The 27,680-nt window shown below is 36.0% G+C and overlaps 1 protein-coding gene across 3 annotated transcripts in view; it reads right to left on the bottom strand.

Annotated features, from left to right (window-relative positions):
• Positions 1-27,371, bottom strand: part of LOC109259552 (butyrophilin subfamily 1 member A1-like) — a 100,982-nt gene extending 73,611 nt beyond the window's left edge. Inside the window, exons 1-4 of one of the 3 annotated variants that reach the window (XM_053905925.1) lie at positions 27,113-27,205; positions 10,730-10,802; positions 7,830-8,177; positions 2,140-2,421 (exon numbers count right to left, since the gene is read on the bottom strand). In XM_053905925.1, coding sequence (XP_053761900.1) covers positions 2,140-2,421; positions 7,830-8,091 — 544 coding nt within the window. In that variant the 5' untranslated portion in view covers positions 8,092-8,177; positions 10,730-10,802; positions 27,113-27,205. Of the gene's footprint in view, positions 1-2,139; positions 2,422-7,829; positions 8,178-10,729; positions 10,803-27,112 lie in introns of all 3 variants that reach the window. The other 2 variants (XM_053905887.1, XM_053905836.1) reach the window with 2 other exon arrangements.
• Positions 27,372-27,680: the final 309 nt, after the last annotated feature.

Raw genomic sequence — 27,680 nt, 5'->3', positions numbered from 1 at the left:
TTGTATACACTATATGTTAGCTATCATGACAATAAATCATATTTAAAAAAACACACATTAACATTACTATACTTGTGACAAACAATTCTCTTATAATAAATAAAAATCTTCAAATACAATTAGATATTTATTTTCATCATTTTCTCCTCTTTTTGTCTTACAGATCCCCACACTGACTTTGCCATGTATCCTTTCTTTAAAATTTTTAAATGTTTATTTTTTGAGAGGGAGGGAGAAAGAGCATGAACAGAGGAGGGGCAGAGGGAGAGGGACACACAGAATCTAAAAAAGGCTCCAGGCTCTGAGCTGTCAGCACAGAGCCTGATGTGGGGCCTGAACCGTGATTTGGGGTCTCATGACCTGTGCTGAAGTAAGATGCTGAACTGACTGAGCCACCCAGGCAACCTACCATGTGTCCTTTCTATCCATTTATTTTCTACATAAGCATATATATGTGAGATTGGCAACATCCTGAGGAGTGACAAGCACAAGGAGAAACTGTGATACCTTGGATGATAAACCAAATGGGATTCATGGTCTAGGTTCTAGAGACAGATATTATTTCAATTCACCATTTCTTGTGAGGTATATGTCAGCTAGCAACTGAAATCAGTAAAAATAACTCTTGTTTTTGATAATTTTCTATGTTTTTTTAAAATTTTTAAATGTTTTATTTATTTTTGAGACAGAGAGACACAGAGTACGACTTGGGGAGGGGCAGAGAGAGAGGGACACACAGAATCTGAGGAAGGCTCCAGGCTCTGAACTGTCAGCACAAAGCCTGATGTGAGGTTCAAACTCACAAACTGTGAGATCATGACCTCAGCTGAAGTCGGACATGTAACTGACTGAACCAGCCAGGTGCTCCTGATAGTTTTCTATTTAATATTGTTATTTCAAAAGAGGTACTGACCTAGCCACTCAGGTGCTCCAAAATGACTGTGTAATTTTTAATTGATGATCTAAAACATATATGTAAGTGTTTGCATATATATTTTATCTCTATTTTGGTATATGTGTTTGCTTCCTTCAAATTTTCAACCTCAAGTTCTTATTCTAATTATCTTAAACCAATGTGACTTCCCAAACTAAAGCACAATAGAAATGACACTTTACTTATTGATAAAAGGTCATACAAATGTTTATCCACTATAGAAAAAATATATATTGTGGCTTGGTATTTTTTTTTAGTAATGGGGATATTTAAAAATACATATAATGTCATCAGGAGTTTATATTATTTATGGGAAATAGTGAAACATATAATCAAAATAATGTGTGAGTAAAGAGGGAACTTAACACAGAATAGATTGAAGATAGCTTCCTGAGAGGTTAAGATTAAATATTGAGGGACTTTAGAAAACTCTTAGTTATAGGAAAATAGAAGAAATGTGTCAATAACAGGCTACATGAGGTATTACAAGAATATGTTTAAAGAATTAATGAGGGGTAGAAAGTTTTGGAGACAAAGAAAGAGAGGGATGAAAGATGAAGCTGGAGAGATAAGAAAGGACAAGAACTAAAGACTGTTGTTGACAAGCTGCAATACTTCAAATAAGGACACTTGCATATCCAGGAAGTTGGGGGAGATCATGTGGGCAAACTATTTCTTTGAACAATCACTTTCAGTAGTTATTGGAATGTCTGAGCTCTTCTCTACCTGTGATATTAATTTTATGAGGTAGACACCATAATTATCCCAATTTAACTGATGAGAACTGAGCACAAGAAGGTCAATACTTGCCCAAGATCATGATGCTGCTAAATGGCACTGCCAGGGTACAAATCCAATTTGAAAGATGGGAGAAAACACCAAATTGTTAAAACAGGCTTTCCCTAGGCAATAGGATTAGGTGAAGCTTAGGAGTAACTTCAAAAGATTCCACAAAGACATTATGACCTTTTGAATACTTTTGTACACTCAGGTATTCATTTTCATGAAGTAGCACAATGACATTTATATTGAAGTAAGAAATACAAAACAAGACAAAATGTGACTTTTTCCAAGTTCTCCACATTAAGAGTTAGAAATGGATAAACTAGAATATCCTTCTAGGTCGGTCAGTCATAGGTCTTTGCCATTAAGACCTTCCTGATCAGCAGTGATATCTCAATATATCAACTTTGGAGGAAACTGACCTGCCATGGATACAAGCACTACCTTCTCCACACTGAGTATTAGGTTCCTTATAACACAAGATACTTCTGTTCTTGAACTGGTATCCATTGTGATAGATGATTCCACATGAAACAGTCCATTTTCTTCTATTCTCTTTGTCTCAGAGGCTGGTGCCAAGTGCAATCCTTGAGGGTCCTTCCATTGTATCTCAGGCTCTGGAAACCACCCAGTGGATATGCAGGTCACCTTAATGTCTCTGTTATTGCCAGGCTCAATGTGAATATGAGGAGCCATACCTGAGACTAGGAGAGACAAAGAGAGACAGAGAAAGTATGTATCTCCAAAAGTTTTCTTGCCAGTTTACATTTTAATTAACTTCTATGAATCTCAGTTTTCTTATTTATAAAACAGGAGTTAGAAAAATAACTGCAAAGAACTTTAGAGAAAAAAAATCAGCTGTATCAACATTTTAAAAGTATCCACATACAAAACATGTCTGTATTCTTTTCTTTTCCTCCCTCACATTTGAAACATTACCTAGTATTTTATCTGATGATTTTTAAAGTTGAGTAGACACTCTATGATTTCATTTGCAGCCTCTAAATTTAAAGGAACACAACAGTTTGTGGTTTTCTGTAGCAAATTGGTAGTCATTTTACAAATATATTTTAATCTCTAATTCTAAAGAAGCTATTTTTAATAAGAACTTCCTTTAAGTTTGGAAATGCTATCAACATCAATGTAGTCCAAACAAACTAGCTATAGGTGGCTACAGAGAACCTGAAATATTGTTAGAAAATGGATTTCTTATTTTAATCAATTAAATTTATATAAGCAAATGTAAATTCAAATACCACATGAAGCTAGTAGCTACCATTTTGGATAGAACAATTTGGGGAATAGTGTTTTAATTATACATATGCCAGTTCATGTTACAACTGCATATTCTAACTCCCACTTCCATTTAGCCTTGATATGCTGGTGTAAGTGTTGTAAAAGGGAGATGATGTGTGTGCCTTCTAGAATATTTCCCTCAAAGGAAGGAGATATACTTTTTCCTTCATTCTTTCTCTCTATCAAGGGCTGGAGTAGAATGGCTTTGGGTTATTGTCAAAAGTGAATTTTCTGGATATGGAAAAAAACATCAATATAAGAGAAATACGTGAATTTCACGGTTTATACTCACTCTTCCGGTTCTAGATCCTTTCTTCCTATAACTCAGAAGAATAGAAACTGGTTTAATCTACTATGTGTTGAAGTTCATTGTATAGTAGTGTAGCATTGTACAGTATTATGTACAATAACCAATGCAGTCTATAACAAAACAAAGAATCAAATTTCCTGGGATACAACTTGGGTTTAATTTTGGGTTTTGGGTTTGATTTGGGTTTAATTTTGTCTTCTGATAGATATGTTAAACCCCTATACTTCAAAATCTATGCGTTTATTTGGATACCATTCTGTACATGTATTAGTAAAGATGAAATTATACGGGAATAGGAGGGTCCTAATCCAAAATGATTGTGGCCTATGTAAACAGAAAGAAATTTGGAAACAGAAACAAAGGGAAAAGGTCCCTGTGAAGATGGAAGCAGAGATGGGAAAGATCCTATCAAATCCAAGAAATGCCTAGCACCGCAAGAAACTGGAAGAGGCAAGGAAGTATTTTCCTTATATTATTCCCTGGGACGATAACCCTGATGACGCTTTGATTGTGGACTCTGGCCTCCAGAATTGTGAAAATATAAATTTATATTGTTTTTGGGCCATCCAATTTTTGTTGATTTTTGACAGTCCTTCTGTGAAGTTGATGAAGGAAAATTATCTAATGTCATATGATATTGCATGGATGGCCATACCGTGAAGAAGTACCATGAGGTGACTAGCATATAGTGTTTCAAACCAGTGATGACTTAGCTGGCACTATGGTACCATCCAGTGCTGGTACTCATACATGGAATTTTCAGAATACAGTGGCTTCTCAGTAGAGAAGAATAGTTGTGAGGTTAAGCTATAGAGTCAAAGAGTTACACTTGTACTAGCTGGCACAACTGAACCAATATGTCTAACGACTCAATCTCTCTGTGCTTCCATTCTTGTTTTGTAAAACCAGGATTAAGAGAGTCTCAACTCATATGAATGGTCTACAAATTCCTTCATATAAAGTGCTTACGGGGTTGTATTGAATAAATATTATTCATCTTAAAGAGTTAATTAACTAAGAGTACAAAGAAAAGATGTTTTTCCTTGCTGGGATCCTTCCAATTGAAAGGCCATCATCCCATTGTATTTCTTGTATTCAGACTACTTGCTAAGAGTTGGAGGGAAATGTGGTTGAGGATGGGTAGTTTAAAAACAAGATTATATTTAGCAGGTCTTTGTAGAAACACAATAAATGCTTAGTTTGATTCTGATTTTCTGGAGAGAGAAGAGTAAAGTTGTACTTCGAATTACATCATTCTGTTTGCCTTATTAAGTGTGGGGGTTAAGGGTAGAACAACGTCTGAGTCCAGCATCAATTAAAAATAGGAGTGGAAATTAGGGGTGGTGGGAATGGATAATTTCACAGGCTTGAAACATGTATTCCAAGTGTTGTCTTAGCCATTAATGTTCTCTTATGAATGATCAAGTCAAGACAGAGGAGTCAAAGTGGAGAAAAGATTGTCAGCAGGAGAGGAAACCAGGTCACCATTGTTCTCCTACCATCGTGGGTTTCTAACTGGCATAGTTGAGGCCTACATAGTTTCTGACATAGCACAAGCTGACTTTAAAACATTTTTTACCTATTTTGAGAGTCTGGTATTTTTTATTGTCTTATGACCATGACAGGGAGAGAAAACCTATGGTTTTCACCATTATGAGACCATATGATTATGTTACCTAATATAAGGGCCTTCAATTTTATTTCTTATCTTTTAGAAAATATTTTGGTTAAGTTTGCAACCTATACTTGTGGTTTTGATAATAATTATTAACTGATGGATTTGCTTACCTGTACCCTACAAGTGTCAAACTAGCTTGATAGTAGAAGGCAGTGATGCTTATTGATTGTAAGTAGAATTTAATGTAGGGGTTCTTGTTCACTACAACCTCCTGGATATTGAAACAGCAAAGGGAATGAGTTGGTTGTTTTGACTCAAGGTATAGAAGAATCTTTTCTCTAGAAGAGGGTACAGTACTATGGATTTGCCTGCAGAGACTGCATTTTTATCACAAAGTGATTACTGACACTGGGGAAAATGTCACTCCTCCAGGAAGGAGAGACAGATTAAAGAAATTCATGCCATAAGTCACAGTGTCTAAGCAAATCACAGGAAAATATGAGTTATTCAGCTAGAGAAAATCAAGGGCTTAGTATAAAAATCTGGCACAAATGAAAACTATAATGCTACACAGCACTAGACACTACATTGCAGTAGTTACGGGACTGAATGTAAAAGGATCCGTCCTAGGAAGAAGTACAGAAGGTCATGGATAATTCATCTGGAGGCAGTAAGAGCACTGAATCAACATAGCACTTTATTTTTCTGATGTATCATGAATTAGGATAGCAGGTTCAAAGATGAGATGGGTCCCATTATGATCAACAAAATGTTGCAAAAAAAAGCAGCTCACCTACAATTAGGGAGCACAAAGACATTTTGGGGGGAAAGTCTAGATTCTTCAAACATATTTGTGATCACTTATTATGTCAATATTTATATACAAGTTTATATTATAATAGGCCACAAGGTGATACAATTTCTTAAGAATTTAGAAGTACATGTTTTTTTCATTAGTTTCAAATGTGAAAGGTTGTATCTACAAATATTGGACTTGGTTGGAATATAAAATCCAGATATTTCTACCTCCCACAGGAAAAAGAGAAGGGAAAACAAATTTCTTTGGATGGCTTGAGAGCTTCTGGACTTCATAAAAAGATGTGTAGAATTCAAGGGTATTGTTTGTAATATATGTCCACAATGCAAATTAAAGAGCTTGACACAGGGTTTATAGTAGTTTAATTAAAAAATATATCCTTAGGTAGGAAATAAAAGTTATCTTGCATATATGACTTGGAAAAATCATATCAGAAAATCTGTATCAGAAAAGCTCATCTACGAGGCACAGGAGTTTGTGGTGTAGATTCTAAAAATTGTGTCAACAAATTACCATTTTTGAAGCTCAAAAAAATTTCAAGCAGAAGCACAATGTTAGAATTTTGTGTCAAGAGCTTCAAGATATGAAATGAATTCTTCTAAAGACTCTGGGGTAAAATGGAAGAATAGTGGAAAGGTGATTTCTATTTAGTGGTAGAATTACTCTGCACAAAGAACAAGTAAGTCAGAGATAAATAAAATTGAGATGATCCTGAGTTATGACATATTTTTATTGAAGTAGCAAAGTAGCAAGCGACTCCCAGATTCAAAGCCCTTGATAAAGGTTTATTCAAGTTTTAGGAAATGTTTGTAGGATTCTAGAAGTGGTTGTCTAACAACTGGAATACTTCACAAGTTACAATAGAATTAAAGATCCCTGCTCAAAAGGCAAAAAATAATGAATGGATGAATATAATTGGTCTCATGCCTCTTAGGTTCTGATTAAATGCTTCCAGTGGAGTTACACTCGTTTGCATACAATAGACCCTTGCAGCAAGGATCCCCAGTATACTTACGTAAAAAGCAGATATACTCTAAACTCAGGAAGGAATATCAGAAGGAGGTTACTATTCTTACCATGACTCAGTAGAAACATTACCAGAGGATGTGTAGATCAAAGTGTCTGGTTACAAAAATGTTGACTCAGAGAGGTATTTAAAGCTTGCAGGCAAGTGTCTTTGCAATTTACCCCCTTTAATATCTGAAGAATTATATAAGAGCACACCCTTTCTTGTAAAAATATGGAATCAGGGTTACTTATGCATATGAAGAATTGTTACTAAATAGGAGGCAGGAGCATTTGCACACAGGTCAGGGAGTTCTGGAGGAAAGCAAATTTCCTTCCTTTTGGAGGAAGGTCAATATCATTGGCTCATTCGTTAGATTCGGTTAATTTCTCTTAAGTCCATTGTAAGAGAGATGATGCAAAAACTCTTCATCTGAGCTCAGTGCAAGGTCCTAAATTGTTTATAGAAAAAATGTGGTTTCAGTCTCAGCGTATTGTTGAATTACAGTCCTTCCTTACACTTTCACTCTTGCAGTACAATTTTGTGTGTGTGTGTGTGTGTGTGTGTGTGTGTATAATAACAGAACAGGAGTGAGATATAAGGGGATAAATTATGCAGGATCTGAATAAACAATGATGTCATATTAAGAATAGGCAAGACCACATTTCACTGGGCTTTTCCCAGAGTGGGCAGCAGTGAAGTGCAGAAAACCTAGCCTGGATGGCAGACTGGTCAGATATTTTCTGCTTCTTTTTACTTCCTTCTGAGACTTAGAAGACAGACTAAGTTACATTTCTGGGGTTCTTCTAAGATAGAACATACAATAATCCCTACTCTTTCTTTTCTTAAAAGTAATTATGTCGGCAAAGATAAAAATGGATTTTACTACTACCCAAGAATGATGGGGCACACTGATTAGATTTGTTTTACATATTTAACTTTCTTGACATTCAATCATAGTGTTTGTATAGATTTAGCTACCTCTATCCATATACACCAATACTTTAGACTGCTGATGAAAAAAATAATACAATTTGTGTAGGAGTTTTCATTGCAGTGACTCACCTGTGACCAACATTTCAAATTGTACTTCACTGTAGAATGTGGCGCTTTCGAAGAAACACCCATACTCCCCTCCATCTGAAGGTCGGATGGGGTGGATCCTTAGGGCAACGTGCCCTTTGGTAATATTGTCCTTCAGGAACTCTGTCCTCCCTTGGTACTCTGGTATCTGGTGCTCCAAATGATCCTGGGAAGTCCTATATTGATGTACCAGGCCTGAAAGATCATTTCGGTACCATGTCACCTCCATGTCTTGAGCATCCATTGATGGGCTGAGGTGACAGGACAACACAGCCTCCTCCCCAACCACAGCAATGACTGGTGCTCTTGGTCCTATCACATGAAATTGCCCTGGAAGTAATTTTTAAAACAAGAGAATCATCACTTAGACAGTGATAGCATGGTAGTGGTCATCTAATCAGTAAAAAGTTACATCAGTTTAATTAACATAGCAAGCTGTAGTTAATTAATGAACAGATTTAAAATAAAGATGCTCAAATACACTGCCAGCATAAGGGATAATACAGGACATGATGACAATGTAGAACAATCATATGATCTTAACAACAATTTAATTGTGTTTTCCCTTTTCCTAGGATTGAAATTCAAATTATATAAATCGCATTGTTTATGTCATAAAAAGTACATGTGTTAGAGAATATTATTCTCATTTTACAGATGAGAATATTGAGTTGGTCAATAACTACTAACTGAGTCTGTGATTAATGAATTGAGTGAGTGAATGATTGTCACTCACAATGCAAATTACATAGGAATGCATAATTACAAAGGAATTATTTAAGAATGCTAATAGTAACATCCAAATGTTTCCTTGCTTTAAATTATGTACTATATATGGGGTGCCTGGGTGGCTCAGTTGGTTTAACATCCGACTTTAGCTCAGGTCATGATCTCACACTCCATGAGTTTGAACCCCACGTCAGGCTCTGTGTTGAGAGCTCAGAGCCTGGAGCCTGCTTCAGATTCTATGTCTCCCTCTCTCTCTGCCCCTCCCTTGATCACTCTCTCTCTGTCTCTCAAAAATAAATAAAGATTAAAAAATTAAAAAATAAAAATGAACTATGTACTACATAATATAACTAATAATGAAATACAATATGAAGCTATTAAAATTATGTTTAGAAAAAATAGAACAATATTTATAATATCTCCCATTTTAAAACATAAGTATGACATCCTGTGTACAACATAAATTTTCTAGAAAATTACATCATTAAAAAAATAAATTTGAGGGCATTAAGATGGCTGAGAAGTAGGAGTGCTGGGATTTTCCTTGACCCTCAAACACAGCTGTATTGAGATCATGTCACTTGGAACACCCAGGGAATCAATCTTTGTAATGGCAAAAGGATATCAACAGTTGGAGGAAGACAGCTTGGCAGGATTGAGGTGTGTATATGTGATTTGGAGGAGATAAAACAGCACAGCAAAGGAAGGGAGGGGACCCTTTCTGTGTAGAGACAAAAGGGAGAGAAAGAGAGATAACTGGAAAAAGTCAACATCAAGTTAGCACATGAGGAAAACCTCTCTGGACTACAGACTAGGGAATAAGAAATAAGGAGAGTGTCAGTTTCTATTTTGCAAACAGTCTTAGGAGCTGAAACTCAGAGGTTTCAAAAGTGCATGATTTTCTCCAGACTGAAGCTGGGAGTCCTGGTGTGCACTCTGGGGGAGGAGGGAGCTGGCACCAGAGCACTAGCACAGATCTCAAAGACCCAATGGACAATCACAGTCCCCCCCCCCTTGAGCACTGCAAGAAGAGGGTTTATTGCCTCCCCAGGGACAAAAGACCCTGCCAGATGTCAGCCAAAGGCCTTTCATCAGCAGGGCAGAGTAGCTCTACCGCAGAACAGGGTCCATGCAGTGCCAGTTCCCATAAGATTGTGGGTTCTGAATCCCAGCCAAGCACCTAAAAGGCATGGGAGAACTATGGAGCAGGGCAAACTGACCTCCCTCACTACTCTGTGAGGGCTGCCTAAAAAGCATGGTTTGAGGCACCTGGTCTGGGGAGGAGAGATTGGGTTATTGCCAATTTTCTCCCCATCACCAACACCTTGGGACTTTGTAGAGTAGCACAGCATGCCCCACTTCCCTTCATCCCTTGTAGGAGGGACTACCTACACCAAACCGTACGCTTCTGTGCCTGGCAACTGCCTATCTTCTGGAGCAAGACTGACACTAATCCAACCAGAGTACCTCTTCCAGAAGAGCACAGCCACCTGTTCCAGTCACCAACTGATAACTGTTTTTGTTGTTGTTTTTTTTCTTTTTCTTTTTCTTTCTTTTTCTTTTCTGTTCTTTGTGATTCTTTTTTATATATATATATATACATATATATAATACATATATGTATATATATATATATATAGACATATGATTTAGATTTAGGCATGTATGATTTAGGCATATATATATATATATATATATGGCATATATGCATATGCATATTTATTTGATTTGGCAGTTTTTATTCCACCTTTTCTCTTTCTTCTTCATTTTCCACTCTCTTTTTCGGATTTAGCCTTATAGTTGTTGTTTTTTTGTTTTGTTTTGTTTTGTTTTGTTTGTTTGTTTGTTTGTTTTAATTCTCTGGTATTCTTTTCTCCCTTTTTATTTATATATATATATATTTTTTTCTTTTTAGAATCAGGTTTTGCACCCATTTTCCTTTTCTCCAAGGCTACTTCAACAAACAAATCACAGCACACCTGGTTAAAGGCCCAAACACTCTACCACTACAAGCAAGGAGGTGCTCTGCAGATGACTGACCAGTGGGATAGAGCAGCCAAAAATGCAACAACAGAGTGCACATGACATTTGCAAAAATTCTCAAATATATACTAGCAAATCAAATTCAACCGTATATTGAAAGTATTATTCACCATGATCAGGTAGGACTCATTTCTGGGCTGCAGGGTTGGTTCACTATCTGCAAATCAATCAACGTGATACATCCTGTCAATAGATTCAGAGAAAGCATTTGACAAAATACAGCAACGTTTCGTGAAAGAAAAAAAAAAAAAAAAACTCAAGAAAATCTGGATAGAAAGAACAGTCCTTAAAATACTAAAAACTGTATATGAATTAGCCACTGGTAATATAATCTTCAATGGGGAAAAACTGAGGGTTTTCCCCTAAGGTCCAGAACCCAATAGGGATGTCCACTCTCACTACATTTCTTCAACATAGTGTTGGAAGTCCTAACCTCAATAATCAGACAACAAAATGAAACAAGAAATAAAAAGCATCCAAATTCGTTAAGTGGAAGTCACTGCTTTTTTACCTCATTGCTTTTCCCACAAAAAAATTTGTTTCCTGCAATGTCTCCTTTCTAGTTATTATCTTTATTTATTTGTTTAAAGATTTCTTTTGAATAATTCTTATGAAGCTCGTTTATCTGGAATACTATCTCTCAAATTCTTAACGATAATTTTGCTAGATATAGTATACTTGGTTGTATTATTTTTCTTTTTTCCTTTTAACATTTTCATATATCATGACACTCTTTTCTGGTCTACAAAGTCTACTAAAAAGGTAGCTGATAGTGTTATAGTGATTCCTTTACATGTAACTAATCACTATTCTCTTACTCCTTTTAGTATTCTGTCTTTATGTTTCATTTTTGACATTTTAATTATAATGTGTTTTGATGCATATCTCTTTGCCTCTTTATCATTTCTGGAATTTTGTGTGTAACCTGGGCCCCAATGTCCTTTTTTCTTTCCCCAGGTTATAGAAGTTTTCAGCTATTATTTCTTCCAGTAACTTTTCTGCCCCTTTTTCTTTCTTTTGTCTCCTTTTGGAACATATAGAATGTGAGTATTAGCATGTTTGATGTCATCCCTGAGGTCTCTTAAGCTACCTTTATTGTTTATTTCTTTTTATTTCTCAGTTTCGGTGAATTCCACTCCCCTGTCCTCCAGAATGCTGAAACATTCTTCTATACCATGTAATCTGCTGTTTATAAACTCTTGTGTATTTCTTTTTTTCATTTTTGCTATTTTATTATTTGGTTCTGATTAGTATTTTCTTATATTTTCTATATATTTGTTAAAGTTCTTACTGTATTCATCCCTTCATCTCCTGAGTTTGGTAAGCATCTTTACAACATTTATTTTGAACTCTTTTCAGTTAAATTACTTGTCACAGCTCTTGGCAGGGTGTGCCCTCTGGCATTAGCAGACTGGAGAGAGAATTCCCAAATGTCGCCTGGCAGGCCTGGGAGCACTAGGGCTGGAGGAGAAAGCAAAAATGGCTGCTTCCAATGTCTGAGTCCCTAATGACAGTCTTCTGCCTTTTTGGTAGGCACTACAAGATGAGAAACTGGCTCTCCACATATATGGTCTATACACTTTCTGCTATGGAATTTTTGTTCTGGTTTCCATGTCAGATGAGCCTATGTGAAAACCCTTTAAAAGAAGGTTTTCCTTTCCCTATAGTTTTATCATTTTCCTGGATGTAGTCCCTATTGGTTTTCAAATACAGGGGCTTGGGGGGCTTATCTGTCCTGTGCAGAATTTAAGGGTTAGGATGCCTAATGTGGAGCTAAAATTCTTGCTTCTCTTGGAAGTTTCTTACATTTGAGATATGTCCTGACTATGGAATGTCATGCCTGGGGTGTTTTACTTTTCCTTTTCTCTGTCTATGTCTCTGTCTCTGTCTCTCTCTCTCTCTCAGTCTCTCTCTTTTTTCAAGACTGTATCTTTCCTTCTTCTACCTAGCTCAGTGGTATCCCATGTGAAGGCTTTGTCAACCAGTTTCTAGGTCTCCTTTAGGAGTTATTCCATATGTAGTTGTAGATGTGTTGTATCTATAGGAGGAAGTGAGTTCAAGATCATCCTTTCCCACTGAATTATTTTCTTTTTAGTTCTTTTCTATGTTTGTGGAGAAAATGTTCAGTGTTGGCAGGCAAATTTATTTTTTAATTATTCCTCCAAGAGTAATCAAACTTTCCTGTACTATTTTTGAATGCAAGTAAAATATATACATAAAATGTCTCAAATTCATCAAGAGAATTAAGATTATTATTGATCATACATTATTCCCATTTGGACTAATGAATTTTTTTTTTACTTCTTATTTGTAGTTCAAGATCTTATTTATAGAAATAATGCATCTGCTTTTGTACAGTCAGAAATACAAAGATAGTAACAAAAACATTTATCTGATCAAAGTAAAAGAAAAATTTAATTCCATTTTTGCAGGACTTGCATTTTTTTGCTCAATGAATAATTAATTCTAATGCAGTCTCTTTCTTTGCAGACACTATGTAGTAATTCATATGATTCATCAGAAAACAAATTGGGCATCAAGCATATAACAAAAGAATGTCTTCTCTTTCAACATTCATCCATTCCAACTTAATTGTTATGTATTTAGTGTGTCACATTATAATCAAGACTATGAAAAAAGCTGATAAATGGTAAGAAACTAGCAGTCAAGGATTCCATTGTCTCTTTTCAGAACTCTACAGCATATTCCTTTTATGGCTGTATGCATTACATCAGAAAGGATTCTGATGCCACACATTGGGAAAGCTAACAGAGGGATCTGATAGATGAAAGGGGAAGGTCTTCTTGAAAAGGATGAGATGCACCAGAAAGAACAGCATGAGCTGTATATCTCAGAAATTGTCATGGGAGCTGAACCCAGGAATAGTCACATCTTTGGTTTGGTGGGCACCTGATCACTCCAGAGTCAGGAAATATTTCTTTGTATTTCCTTAAGTACACTGTCATATTTCCATAGCCAAGACTCTATTAACTATAAATCTGTTAATAAGTTATTCTCATTTTTGTCTAAGCCTTACTCAGCTTCCTATATGAGTTTCTCCACATAGTCACCCCATACTGTTAGTGCTGCATAAACAATGGACGACTGGGCAGCTTGATAGTTGAAAGCAAGAACAGGAAGTGAAAACTGACTAGGCAAGGTAAATCTGAGAAGAACTAAGTAGGGTAGGTATGGACCACAAGTTGTCAAACAAACTATGGACACATTTTTTGTATATAATTAGCATGTAAATCTGCATGAAACATAACGTAAATCATGGGCATTCTAGCACTTCAGATAGTCAGGAGACTACTAATTAAATGGTACAGAAGGCTCAGAGTTCAGTGGTACATGTTTTTACCAATTTATATCGGAAATGACAAGAGATTGTTAGACTATCCACATAGACTTGGGCACTTGGCACATGTACCATTTGGAGCTGGAATTTCTGACTCAGATATTATGAAATTGCATGTGATTTTAGTCAGGTGACAATCTGTAAGTCCTCAGAAGGATCCCTGAAATAATTGATTGATGGAGAAAAGCTGAGTTTATTACATAATAATAAGGGCAAGTACCATCTCAGCAGAATCTTTAAGAAAGGGAGGTCAAGAATGGTACACTTTCAATGCACTGTCCCATGTGCTGAGTGGGTTGTCTTTCTTTCACTGTTGGTGGAGGATTCAGCAGCTATCGTGTGATAATATGGCAGTAAAGACAACTAACTGTACTCTGATATTCTGCACTTCTTGCTTATAATCTCTTCACAGTTATAAGCAAATGAATTTCTGCTGATGGGATAGAACTATCTGGTAATCTTCCATGTCGAAGATGAGGTGGTAACATACATATATCGATTTATCCAACTGTTATTTCCTAATTAACCACTGTGACACACACAAATGGATGAATTGTCATTCAGTCAGTGTAAAAATTTGTGTCATTTAATGATAATGGGGCTACTTAAGGAAATTACTTGAGGAAGCTTAAGACTTTAAACCATAAATTAATTTAAAAATGTTTGCATATGGGGCAACTTGGTGGTTCAGTCGGTTAAGCGTTCAGCTTCTGCTCAGGTCATTATCTCTCAGTCTGTGAGTTCGAGTCCTGCATCATCTCTGTGCTGACAGCTCAGAGTCTAGAGCCTACTTTGGCTTCTGTGTCTCCCTCTCTGCCACTCCCCTGCTCATGCTCTGGCTCTCTGGTTCTCTATCTAAAAAATAAATAAAAACATTAAAAAAATTAAAAATGCATAAATAAAAATAAACTAAAATAGTTAATAATTATCAAAAGAAGAAATATTCAGTTGGACTCAATGTGATTATTCAGTGTGATTACTTCAGAAAAAGAACTAGAAGATATAATATCTTGTGTTAATACAGGTAGCTACAAGCATATTATCCTTATGACCACCTCTTTAATCAAAAGCTTTGTGTTCTCAGGGTGCCTAGTTGGCTCAGTTGGTCAAGCATCCAACTCTTCGTTTTAGCACAAGTCATGTCAGGCTCTGTATTGACAGTATGGAGCCTGCTTGGGATTCTCTGTCTCACTCTCTTTTGCCCCTGCCTCTCTCACACTGTCTCTCCCTCTCTCTCAAAATAAATAAATAAACATTTTCTAAAATATGTTTTGTGTTCTACAAAGCCTTCAGCGGATGTATTATTCATTATTTTCCAAATCCGTAGAGCACCTAACAATGTAAAAATAAGCCTATATGCTCAAAGAACTTTGCAAAACCACTTATTAAGACCAATAAGGTAATTGGTTGCTAAACTAAGAATTTAAAAAAACACAATATGGAAATTTTCTTCAACCAACCATACTGTCCCATCACTAGATGTTAGAGTGCCAACAGTTAGTCCTCTACCATATTTTTTTCTCGTTTTGTTTTGTTTTGTTTTGTTTTGTTTTCTTTTCTTTTATTTTATTTTATTCTACTTTTTATTTTTAATTTACATCCAAGGTAGTTAACATAGAGTGCAACAGAGATTTCAGGAGTAGATTCCTTAATGCCGTGACCAATTTAGCCTATCTTCTTCCCACAGCCCCTTCAGCAATCCTCTGTTCTCTATAATTAGAGTCTCCTATGTTTTGTCCCCCTCCCTGTTTTTATGCTATTTATGCTTCCCTCCCTTTATGTTCTTCTGTTTTGTATCTTAAAGCCCTCATATGAGTGAAGTCATATGAAATTTATCATTCTCTGACTAATTTCACTTAGCATAATACTCTCTAGTTCCATCCACGTAATTGCAAATGGCAAGATTCCATTCTTTTTGATTTCTGAGTAATACTCCATTGTGTGTGTGTGTATACATATATCATATTATCTGTATACACACACACATACACACACACACACACACACACACCACATCTTCTTTATCCATTCATCCATTGATGGATATTTGGGCTCTTTCCATACTTCGGCTATTGTTGATAGTGCTGCTATAAATATTGGGGTACATGTGACCTTCTGAAGCAGCATATCTGTATCCCTTGGATAAATACCTAGTAGTGAAATCGCTGGGTTTTAACATAGTCTATATTTAATTTTTTTGAGGAGCCTACATACTGTTTTCCTGAGTGGTTGCACCAGCTTGCATTTCCACCAAAAGTGCAAAAGAGATCCTCTTTCTCCGCATCCTCACCAACATCTGTTGTTGCCTGAGTTGTTAATATTAGCCATTCTGACAGGTGTGAGATGGTATCTCCCTGTGGTTTTGATTTGTATTTCCCTGATGATGAGTGATGTGGAGCATTTTTTCATGCATCAGTTGGCCATCTGGATGTCTTCTTTGGATAAGTGTCTCTTCATGTCTTTTGCCCACTTTTTCATAGGGTTATTTGTTTTTTGGGTGTTGAGTTTGATAAGTTCTTTATAAATTTTGGATACTAACTCTTTATCTGATATGGCGTGTGCAAATATTTTCTCCCATTCCGTCAGCTGCCTTTTAGTTTTACTGATTGTTTTCTTTGCTGTGCAGAAGCTTTTTACTTTGATGATGTTCCAATAGTTCATTTTTCTTTTGGTTTCCCTTGTGTCCAGAGATGTGTTGAGTAAGAAGTTGCTGTGGCCAAGATCAAAGAGGTTTTTGCCTGTTTTCTCCTCGAGGATTTTGATGGCTTCCTGTCTTACATTTAGGTCTTTCATCCATTTTGAGTTTCTTTTTGTGTATGGTGTGAGAAAGTGATCCAGGTTCATTGTTCTGGATGTTGCTGTCCAGTTTTCCCAGCACCATCTGCTGAAGAGACTGTCTTTATTCCATTGGATAGTCTTGCCTGCTTTGTCAAAGATTTGTTGGCCATACATTTGTGGGTCCATTTGGGGGTTCTCTATTCTGTTCCATTGATCTGAGTGTCTGTTCTTGTGCCAGTACCATACTGTCTTGATGATTACAGCTTTGTAGTATAGCTTGCAGTCTGGGATGGTGATGCCTCCAGCTTTGGTTTTCTTTTTCAAGATTTCTTTTGCTATATGGGGTCTTTTGTGGTTCCATACAAGTTTGAGGATTGTTTGTTCTAGCTCTGTGAAGAATGTTGTTGTTATGTTGATAGGTATTGTATTGAATATGTAGATTCCTTTTGGTGCTATTAACATTTTAACAATATTTGTTCTTCCTATCCAGGAGCATGGAATCTTTTTCCATTTGTTGTGTCTTCTTCAATTTCTTTCATAAGGTTTGTATAGTTTTTGGTACATAGATTTTTCACCTCTTTGGTTAGATTTATTCCTAGGTATTTTATGGGTTTTTGTGTGTGTGTATGTAATTGCAAATGGGATAAATTCCTTGCTTTCTCTTTCTCTTGTTTCATTGTTGGTGTATAGGAATGCAATTGATTTCTGTGCATTGATTTTCTATCCTGCACCTTTGCTGAATTCATGAATCAGTTCTAGCAATTTTTTAGTGGACTCTTTTGGGTGTACCATATAGACTATCATGTCATCTGTGAAGAGTGAAAGTTTGACTTCCTCCTGGCAGATTTTCATGTCTTTTATTTCTTTGTGTTGTCTGATTGCAGAGGCTAAGCTTTCCAATACTATGTTGAATAACAGTGGAAAGAGTGGACATCCCTGTCTTATTCCTGACCTTAGGGGGAAAGCTCTCAGTGTTTCCCCACTGAAGGTGATATTAGCATTGGGTCATTCATAGATGGCCTTTATGATCTCGAGTTTTGCTCCTTCTATCCCTACTTTCTTGAGGGTTTTTATCAAGAAAGGATGCTGTATTTTGTTAAATGCTTTCTCTGCATCTATTGAGAGGACCTAATCTTCCTACCTTCCTAACAATTCAGGAGATGGTTTAATGAAATCTGCTTGGAAATATACCTGGCAAAGATTAAATAACAATATTTGTTCTTCCAATCCATAAACATGGACTGTTGTTCTATTTTTGTGTCATCTTCAATTACTTGCATCACTGAAATATAGTTTTCAGAATAAAGGTTTTTGTTTGTTTGTTTTACATCTTCAGTTAGGTTTATCCTTCAGTATCCTATGGGTTTTGATGCAGTTGTAAGCAGGATTGATTTATTAATTTCTCTTTCTTCTGCTTTATTATTTGAGTATAGAAATACAACAGACTCCTAAAACTTTAGGATTTTCTGAGTGATACAAATATCTTGATATTTATACAAGCCCTTTTTACTATACCTGAGTTTTTGCTATTGAGGTCACTCAAGGTGGGGCCCCTAGATAGCTACAGGGTAGGGATTTGTCACTAAAAGAACAAAAAATGTTATTGGAGGATTAAAACTATGTACCTTACCCCATGGAGATGAGTGGGATAGAGTTGTCCAATTATCAGTTGCCAATGATATAATCACTCATGCCTATATTTTGAAACTTCCACAAACATTATAAAACAATGAAGCTAAGAGAACCTCATGTCAGTGCACATACTGAAGTGATAAGAAAATGACCTGCTTAGAGAGACATGAAAGCTCTATATCCCTACTCTACTCTATGCTCCACTTATCTTTTCCATTTAACTATTCCTGAGTTGTAACCTTTGTAATAAAACTGTGAGCGTACATATATTCCCTTCCTGAGTTTTTTGAGTCATTCTCAACAATTACCACAAATGAGGGGAGTTTGGGGAACCCCTGAACTTTTAGTCTTCCTCGCAGAATGTGAATAGTCTCAAGGTCTCATTGGTAGCTGGTGTCTAAAGTGGGGATAGTCTTGTGGGACTAAGTCTGAACTTCAGGGATCAACATAGTTTGGAGTAAATAGTGTCAGAATTTTATTAAATTATTAGACAACCCACTGGCATTGGAAAATTGATTAGAAACATGTGGTTTGAAAATATAAAGGATAAAAGGCATAAAAGTAATTAAGAAATGATGGATCCTACTTCTGGGAATTGGTTCACTGGGCATTTAAAGATGTGGAAATCAATCAGGAAAAAAGCAAAATATGTAATCAATTTGTTTTTGCAATAGCTACTGAAATAAAAAATAATGGTAAGTCAGAACTTGATGCTGGAATAAACTCAGAATTTAGTCTGACATTTTTTATTAGCCTCAAACCCTACTCCAAATATTCTGGGACAAAAGGAATGCCACAGACAATCCATATGGGAAAGGAAGGCAAAAATAGAAGTTATCAAAAACAGTAGTTATGTGGAATTTTCTCATTTGTGGATAAGTCTCATCTTGAAGAAACTTTTCTAAAATGGATGATGCAAATTTTCAGTTTAGGGGCAATGATTAGCTTGCTATGAAATTTTGGTGTGTTCAAGGTTCATGAGATACAACCCTGTGTCAGGATCCATGCTGTCAACACTGATTCTCTTTCTCCTGCTCTCTTGGCCTCTCAATCCATCTCTTTCTCAAAATAAGTAAAGGAAGAGTCAATAACTCATTTGGTTGATGAGACTTACAGCACATGTAACTAGCATAGGGGTATTATTCAAGTATTCAGGTTTTAAAATGTCTATAAACAAAGAAAAATGCAAGCAGGCTAATAGACAAACTATCAGAAGGCATAGAGACACAACACAGAAAAGGACACCCCAAAATAAAAGAGGACGATCACACTGGTAATTAGGGAAATGTGATATAACTTTGCATGCACAAGTTTGTTTCTATCCCCCCCCCAAAACTAAAAACAAAACTCACAAACATAAAAATTGGGAGGTTGGGAAGCAACTGGCATATTTCTGCACTGATGGTGAGAGAGTAGATTAATGCAGGGGCCCACAACAATTTTAGTGTAGTTTTAAGCTTATGAGCTCCCCTTATCTCTGTTATAAACACTTGGCTGCCAAGATAATATGCATGCCTCCTGTATCTTTTCTGAGTCACTGGTCCCCTGTTTGTTTGGTTCCTCTTTTTCTTTTTCTTTTTAATGTTTATTTATTTTTGAGAGAGAGAGAGAGAGAGCGCACAATGGAGGGGCAGAGAGAGGGAGATATAGAAATCGAAGAAGGCTCCAGGCTCAGAGCTGTCAGCACATAACCTGACGTGGGGCTCGAACCCACAAAACCCTGAGATAATGACGTAAGCCCAAGTTGGACACTTAACCAACTGAGCCACACAGGTGCCCCTTGTTTCTTCTTTGTGTGTTGGTTCTGGTATAGATTTTGAGAGTCCTGGAGGAATATTGCCTGAGTATTGTTCTATGTGAACTTTTCTCCCTCATATATTAACAAGGTTAATGGATATCTTAATTGGAGACAATTATCTGGTTCAGCTACCTCTGCACAGGGACTGTAAGAAATATTCCCAAGCAATGGCCAAAACTTCTTTTGTTTCAGACAGTTCCCTGACTTCTCCAGCTCCACAGGGACTGCCTATTTTTGCTTTTTGTTGGAGGAAAGAAATGTGCGTCTGTTCCTCTGCCCAAACTGATGAGCTTTAGAACTGGGAGTCTTGTTTGTCTTCACTCTGGGCTTTTTTTCTCCATCCAGACTTCCTGGCAGTACCTCACCTCTTCTGCCTCCACCTACCCCTCCTCCTGTTTCTGCACCACCATGGGTGCAGCAAGCATAACTGGCTCCTGTACCAGTCTCCATGCCTCCAGTGCCAGTGGCTCTGCTCCTTGTATCCTTTTTATCTAGGAGCAAAGAGCACCCTAAGCTGTTGCAACACCTTCTTATGAGGTTCAAACTGGACCTTTCCCTAATCAATACGAAAGGGCCCAAGGGTTCTCTTCGACTTAAACTGCCCACTTTCTTTCCCTACAAGTGCCCCAGGTCAACGTGGACAGTGGGAATAAGTGGATTGTCTCTTAAGTCAACCGAAGTGCAACACATTCAGTATTTAAGCTAATTTAAGTTTGTTAGTTTAATCAAGGAAGACTTGTCTTTAGAGTTATCAGCATTAAATATAAAACGTTTCTTCTACCAAGGTTTACTAAAGGTGAAATAAGCCCATGCTATCTCTGTTGTCATTTGTCAGCAAAAAGATGACCTAAAATGATACCACTTTCATTTCCTTCAAACTTTTCATGGGTAGTTTTAAAAAAACCAGTGGGTGATGGGTATTGAGGAGTGCACATTTTGGGATGAGCACTGGGTGTTGTATGGAAACCAATTTGACAATAAATTTCATATTAAAAAAGTAGAAAATAAAAATAAAAAATAGAAAAAACAAGTAAGCTAAATAAATTAAGAGGTTTATATATAAATGTTTTCATAGGTTTCAAAATCTTTGGTCACCTCAAACTTGGAAGTCTTGCTAAGGTAAATTAAATGATAAATTGGAATGGATACATTGGATATCTAAGTTTTGTCAAAACAGTAAAGTAGTGAAGCATTGATGGCTGAACATAGTTTCATGCCTTTGGTTTCTTATTGAAGAGAAGCTGAAGATACTTGGGTCTGTTGGTAAACATGTGTTATGCTTTATTGAAAGACTGTACGGCAGAAAAACATGGTTTTAGAATTATGCAATGTATTCATATACAGTGTATTCATATCTCAAGAATTCTGGTGTAGGAAGCAGTTCACATTTTTTCACTACTTAATTTTCACTGGAGAATAAAGTTTCTAAGAGTTAAAATTATGCTAAATATAATTAAAACTGATGGAAATAAGGGAAGCAACTCTGTATACAAGAAAATATTTGTTTTTAATAAGAAAGTGTAAGGAATGTGAATGCATATTGTTGAAGGAAAAACGAAGTAATTTTGTCCTAAAATGAGACATATTGTTTGAAGAGAATAGGCTTAGGACAAAATCTGAATGAAAAGAAAGCTGTGGAAGGTTTGTGAAGGGGAATCCTTGGAAAATAATTTTATATGTGGTTAGTAGTAAGTTTGAAATGAATGGGATTTGAAAGTACACGGCATTAAGTTTGAAACTCTATTTTCATCTTTGTTAAAAAGACAAAGTTTTTTTTTTATTTTGTTTGCTCTTTATAAGAAAATGGAATCAAAGTTTTTTTTTTTTTTCTCTTTTTACCAACCAGAAAACCAGTGTTTTACTTTATCTTCCCAGAAAACCATAGCTTGTATGTTTTGTCTTTATCAGGACTTTGATTACTTAAGAAAGTGCCTGGTTGGGTCAGGAGATAGGACATGGGACTCTTAACTCAAGGTTGTGAGTTCAGAAGCCACATTTGATGTGGAGCCTATTAAAATGAAAAAAAAAAAAAAGAAAAAATGAAAAAGAGTGAAACTTAAAACTTCTCGATGTTGAAGGAGCTACGTATTGCTAAACAATATGTAATTTCCTGTGGAATCCCTTATTGTCATCTTGGTTAAATATAAATATTACACTTATAATAACCTATAATACGTTTTAGGCATGTGTTTTCAAGCTTTCTGAGTGTTTTAACAAGATTTACAAGTTTTAAATCATAAATGAAATATTATTTTTAATAATTATGTTCCTTATTTGGTATGTGAAGTTACCTGGACAACGATGTCAAACCAAGAATGAAATGCTTAGGTTGTATTTTACAGGTAAATCTATAAGTATCTAGAAAATATATGAAATTAACAAAATTTATAATATGTCCTCATAGAGAGTCATTACTTGAATTATTGAAATGTTGTATGTCACAGAAATAATCAGAATTCCTTATCAATTGCATTATAATAAACTCTCATATCAGATCTTTAACCATTTCTGAGGATTTTTTTAATTTTATTTTTTAACTTATTATTATTATTATTGTCATTTATACTTACTATTCTAATGCTCTTGCAAAATGTATTTCATCTTCAAGGAGATTCATAAAAAGGATTTTTGGGAAAATAGTTTTTTTGTATCTTTAAAAACATAAAATCAACCTGGGTAAGAATTTAACTAATGGGAAAGTTGCACTTAAGATGAACAAAATTAAATACATAGAACTAAATGTACTGAGGACGATGATAGAATATTACTTTGTGAACCAATGGAAGCATTTAAAATTTCTCCCTACCTGAAATCTCCAGAATTCAGAAACTCTCAGTAAGTGTTCTTTCTTCCATGGTATTTATAATTATTTGCATAAGTTCCATGAGAACCTGTTCTCCTTATAACAGGGCACCATTGGAAACATTGGTTACATTACCAAGGCTTTGACTGGAATGTCATAGTTGAAAGAAACATGCATAGACTCAGACATGACCAGATAGTTTTAAGCAATTAAGGTTAAGTTTTGGAAAGCAATAAACCCCTTGAGAATGTTGGTCTGATACCTTGCTTACAGAGTTCCCAGCAGCCTTAGCAGCTTACAATGTATCTTACTGGAGGGTGTAGGATTTCTGCAGATGTTGGAGGAAATATATTTCCCAGATATATTGGAGACATTGAGAAGAGGAATACACCCAAATCTACAGCTATTGCAGACAAGTCTGATGGCAAATATTTGCTTGTCTCTGGACTCAAGAAGCTAATAAAATTCAATCTAGTGATTCTTTATAAGAAGTTCCAGCAAGAAGATTTTAAAGGATCCATAAGATCAATCACTATTCTTGGTGAGTTTATGTAAATAATTATGCCAATTCTGTTAAAATTATACTTATTTTACAAACAAATTCGTCCTGGTTTGACCAGCTCTGGAAATAAAGGTGAATGTAGAGAAATATTATATGTTTCAATAACAAATCTTTTTTTGATGTTAGATTCTAGTTTTGGTTAATTGTCTTTAAGAATTGGTTATTTGCCTAAGATGGACAACTTGCGGTAAACTTCAGAGAGACTGTCATAAGACCCCACATATAGACAATCTTCATGCTTATTACTCTATAGCTAATAAAAGGAGCCTCATGGACACATGCTTATTTAAACATCTGGACAATGGTTTGGACTCCCAAAACAACTGTGTAACTCAGTTGTCACCTTGATCAATTCATGTGACTTGGATAATAAAATATCTCTTTAAAAGTCAGAGCATATCCCACTCTATGGGTTTAATTTTGAACTTATGAATATAATGGATGGCCCCACATTCCTTGTCATTTGATTGGAGAATGAACTTGGAGATGCCCTTATCTCCCAGAACAATTCATCTCCTACTTACCAGTGATTCCTTGCAAGTATGATATGGTTAAGGCTAGACATCAGTCAAAGAAGCCTTCTTAATACTTTTATCCCTTAGTCATATTTATTATAGGACCCACCTCTTTTAATGTAAAATTGCAAGTAAAGGCTTAGCCACGTATACAGTGGCCACCTTTAGCCAAACCCAACACAAAGTCACCCCAATACCAGCACACATAGGAATATTTATATCACTAAATATAATATTTCTTACTGATATATGCTAAATATTACATGAAACAAACACTCTGGGACATAGGGGGCCTTTCTCTTGCCTTTGAATTATCAAAATTTTAACTGAATATGCCAACCAATAGATAGGCTCATTACCACACCTTCCCCATCTACATAGTCCTTCTTATCAATACACTCAGGAAGGATTATATCAAATATGGGATGGATATATGTGGCTTACTCCTACAATAACACAACTAAGTCAATAGGGTCTTTTATGCTGGGAACAGAGAAACCATACACTTAATTCATGACACTATAGTACTCACCAAAGAAATGTCTCCCCCCAAGAAACCTGTGACCATACCATTATTTTACAGGCAACCAATTGGTTTGCTACTTCCTGGACAAGGGGACCAGAGACATCATATGGCTAACTTCTAATGGAATACAATTGCTATGTGGGCCAAATTAATGGTCATGACTTTCACCCAGCTGAACTAGAAGATGCACTATAGGTTATGCCTGGATATATGGTTGTAGCACTGAGTGTATCACAAGTCCATCTTACTTTCCATATCTAAAACAATCATACATAAGATCCATGTTTCACTGGTATGACCATCTGACATGTATTTTTCTCATTTCAGCAGGCTTAGGAGATGTCATCTAGCACACGGAGCTCCTTGATAAATACAAAATTAATGCCTTAACTCACAAAACAGCTTTACATTGTTAAACACTAAAGTAACTCACATGAATAAACAAATTCTACACAACAGAATGGCATTAGATAACTTAGATAACAGCAGCGCAAGAGGAACCTATGCCATTTTTAAAGTGGAATGTTGCATCTACAATACACACTATAACAAAACTATAACAGGATTACATACTGATACAAATAACCAAATTGGTGCTCTTAAATACCCTACATTGTCACTTAAAGATTGGCTGAGATCATGGTTGGGAGGCGGACTATGGTCCGCACTAAAAGGTATTCTTATCACACTTTTTATTTTTATTATAGTAATAATCCTGATATATTGTCCCTTTCACATTATTTATTTCCTTTGGTTGAGACACATGCAAGTATTTCGTGTGTCCTTTGCCCAGTCAACATCTGATCCTTTTACTTGAAACAAATTGACCCTGATGGCCACTCAGGACCCTACAACAATGACCTTCTGCAATAGTTACTTGTAGGACAGATAGTGACCAATTGAAGTCCATATAGGGACATCTATACAACCCCCATCAGTTTGCAGGTTGGAAAAGTTACAGAATATGAGTTCTTTTGACATTCAAATGAAGAAATTTATTTGTGCCTTTTATTTATGTATCCCACCTCACCCCAATAAGATACTTGCCCATGAGCCTTCCACTGTCTAGACTCTCAAACTGCTTAGCTGACCACCCCTCCTGGCACTTCCTTTGTCTTTCTCCATGTAACCCCCTTCATGGAATATCACTGTTTCTCTAGGACATTGGAGAGAAACAAGTTGTGTTTTCCTGACCCTCTCTTGTATTCCCTCTGGCAGTTGCACCTGATTGATCATCTAATGAAACAAAACAAAACAGCAAATCTCCAAATTCACAAATTGTATATATTAAGTATGTGCATTTTTGTATATAAATTTTACCTCAACAAAACTAAATTAAAAAATAAAACTTCAGAGATATGTTATATTTTATAGTTATATCTCAAATGTATTTATGTATTTATTTACCAAATTTATTTTCTAATGTACTCATTGATTTATTTTTGAAGTGTATTTATTTATTTTGAGAGAGAGAGCATGAGAGGGGGGAAGAGAGAGGGAGAAAGAGAATTTCAAGCAGGATCCATGTTGTCAGTACAGAGCCTGTCACAAGGCTCAATCTCAATAACCATGAGATCAAGACCTGACCTGAAATCACGGGTCAGACACTTAATAGACTGTGACACCCAGGTGCCCCTTTACTAATTGATTTCTTATATTTTTATTATATGATGTTTCTGAGGTAGGGGATTCAGATACATTTTAGAACTTGAAATTTTCCTTTATATTTCTTTGAAAAGTATGTGTATTTACCTTACTGTTTAATACAAAATCTTTCATTAAAATCAATATGAACTAGCTCTATCAAAATTTGTTGATATTTCACTATTTACATTTGCTAGGAAATGGTATATTGTGTACTTCTTTCAATTAACCTGCTGTCTGGCAATTGCATGTTTTCTTAATTGGACCAATTTCCTCACAACCTTATTTAAACATAAACTTTACTTATTGGAAATAATATTCAGTCTTAGCTCAAAAGCACTCACATTAACATAAGGGAATTTATTATAGCCAAAGTATTTAATAACCCTGCCACGGACATGCAGAAGAAGGGTGCAACATGACAATGGAATCCCAAAGCTTTTGGCTCTAGGTTCTGGCAGCAGTGGTAGAGAACATCCCTTAGGGCTGAAAATTGACTTTTCTCTTTTTGGCTAAGCTTAGAAAATGTGTCACATAAAGTAGGTAGAACATTAAAAACAGAGCATTTTGAAATATTCCTCTTATTTACAGTTTACAAGTCACTTTGACAAAATTACATGATTTTATCCCAAAAGGTACAGAAAAGGAAAGATACACAGTAAGGCTGAGGGAGAGAGAGAGACAGAGAGAGAGAGAGAGAGAGTGAGGGAGAGAGAGAGGAGAGAGACTGAAATGAGAACAATTCTCAGGTCTTCAGGTCCAGATAATGGGAAAAGAGCTGAAGCCCTGAGAGTGTTCTATGGAAAAAAAAAAAAAATGACTTCTAAGCTTAGTTCCAAGGTAAAGAAAAACACATCTGTTCCTCTGTCCTACTTACCTGCACCTGGCCAGGGAAGCAGAACTGAGAGAAGAAGGGTCTTGATGCTCACATAGAAAAGCTGCATCCCAGTTGGTGGTCTCAGTGCTAGAAGGTCAGACCTCTGTCCTCCCATGAGCTATCAAGGGTCACAGTCTTAAGATCTGGTTCACTTACATTCACACTGTTTCTAGAACACTGTGAACATGATTCACAAAAAACTAACTTGTTAGGCCACTCACATAGGGAAGAGTGAAAGCAGGAAGTGGACTCTAAACAAACTGACTATTGCTTTTATATAGGAAAGGACTAATTAAGGAAGAAAGTTAAAGCAAGGTTATCGATTATAGGATGAAACAATCACCTGACAGAATGAAGAAAACTTTAACCCTTCATTTCAGTAAGGAGATTGGTTTTCTGAATTAGAATTTAAACCACTTTTTTACTCTTTCAAGGAAAACAAAATTAGTGATATTCAACTTGTCTTAATTGGCAGAAGGCAAGCATGAACAGTGTCACATAAAGCAGTGAGAATTTAAACCACTTTTTTACTCTTTCAAGGAAAACAAAATTAGTGACATTCAACTTG

The sequence above is a fragment of the Panthera pardus genome, unplaced genomic scaffold, assembly GCF_024362965.1.
Source record: "Panthera pardus isolate Hobbes unplaced genomic scaffold, ASM2436296v1 HiC_scaffold_1, whole genome shotgun sequence".
In the NCBI taxonomy this organism is placed as follows: domain Eukaryota; kingdom Metazoa; phylum Chordata; class Mammalia; order Carnivora; family Felidae; genus Panthera; species Panthera pardus.
Note: the sequence above shows the minus strand (reverse complement) of the source record. Positions and strands in the feature narration are given on the sequence as shown.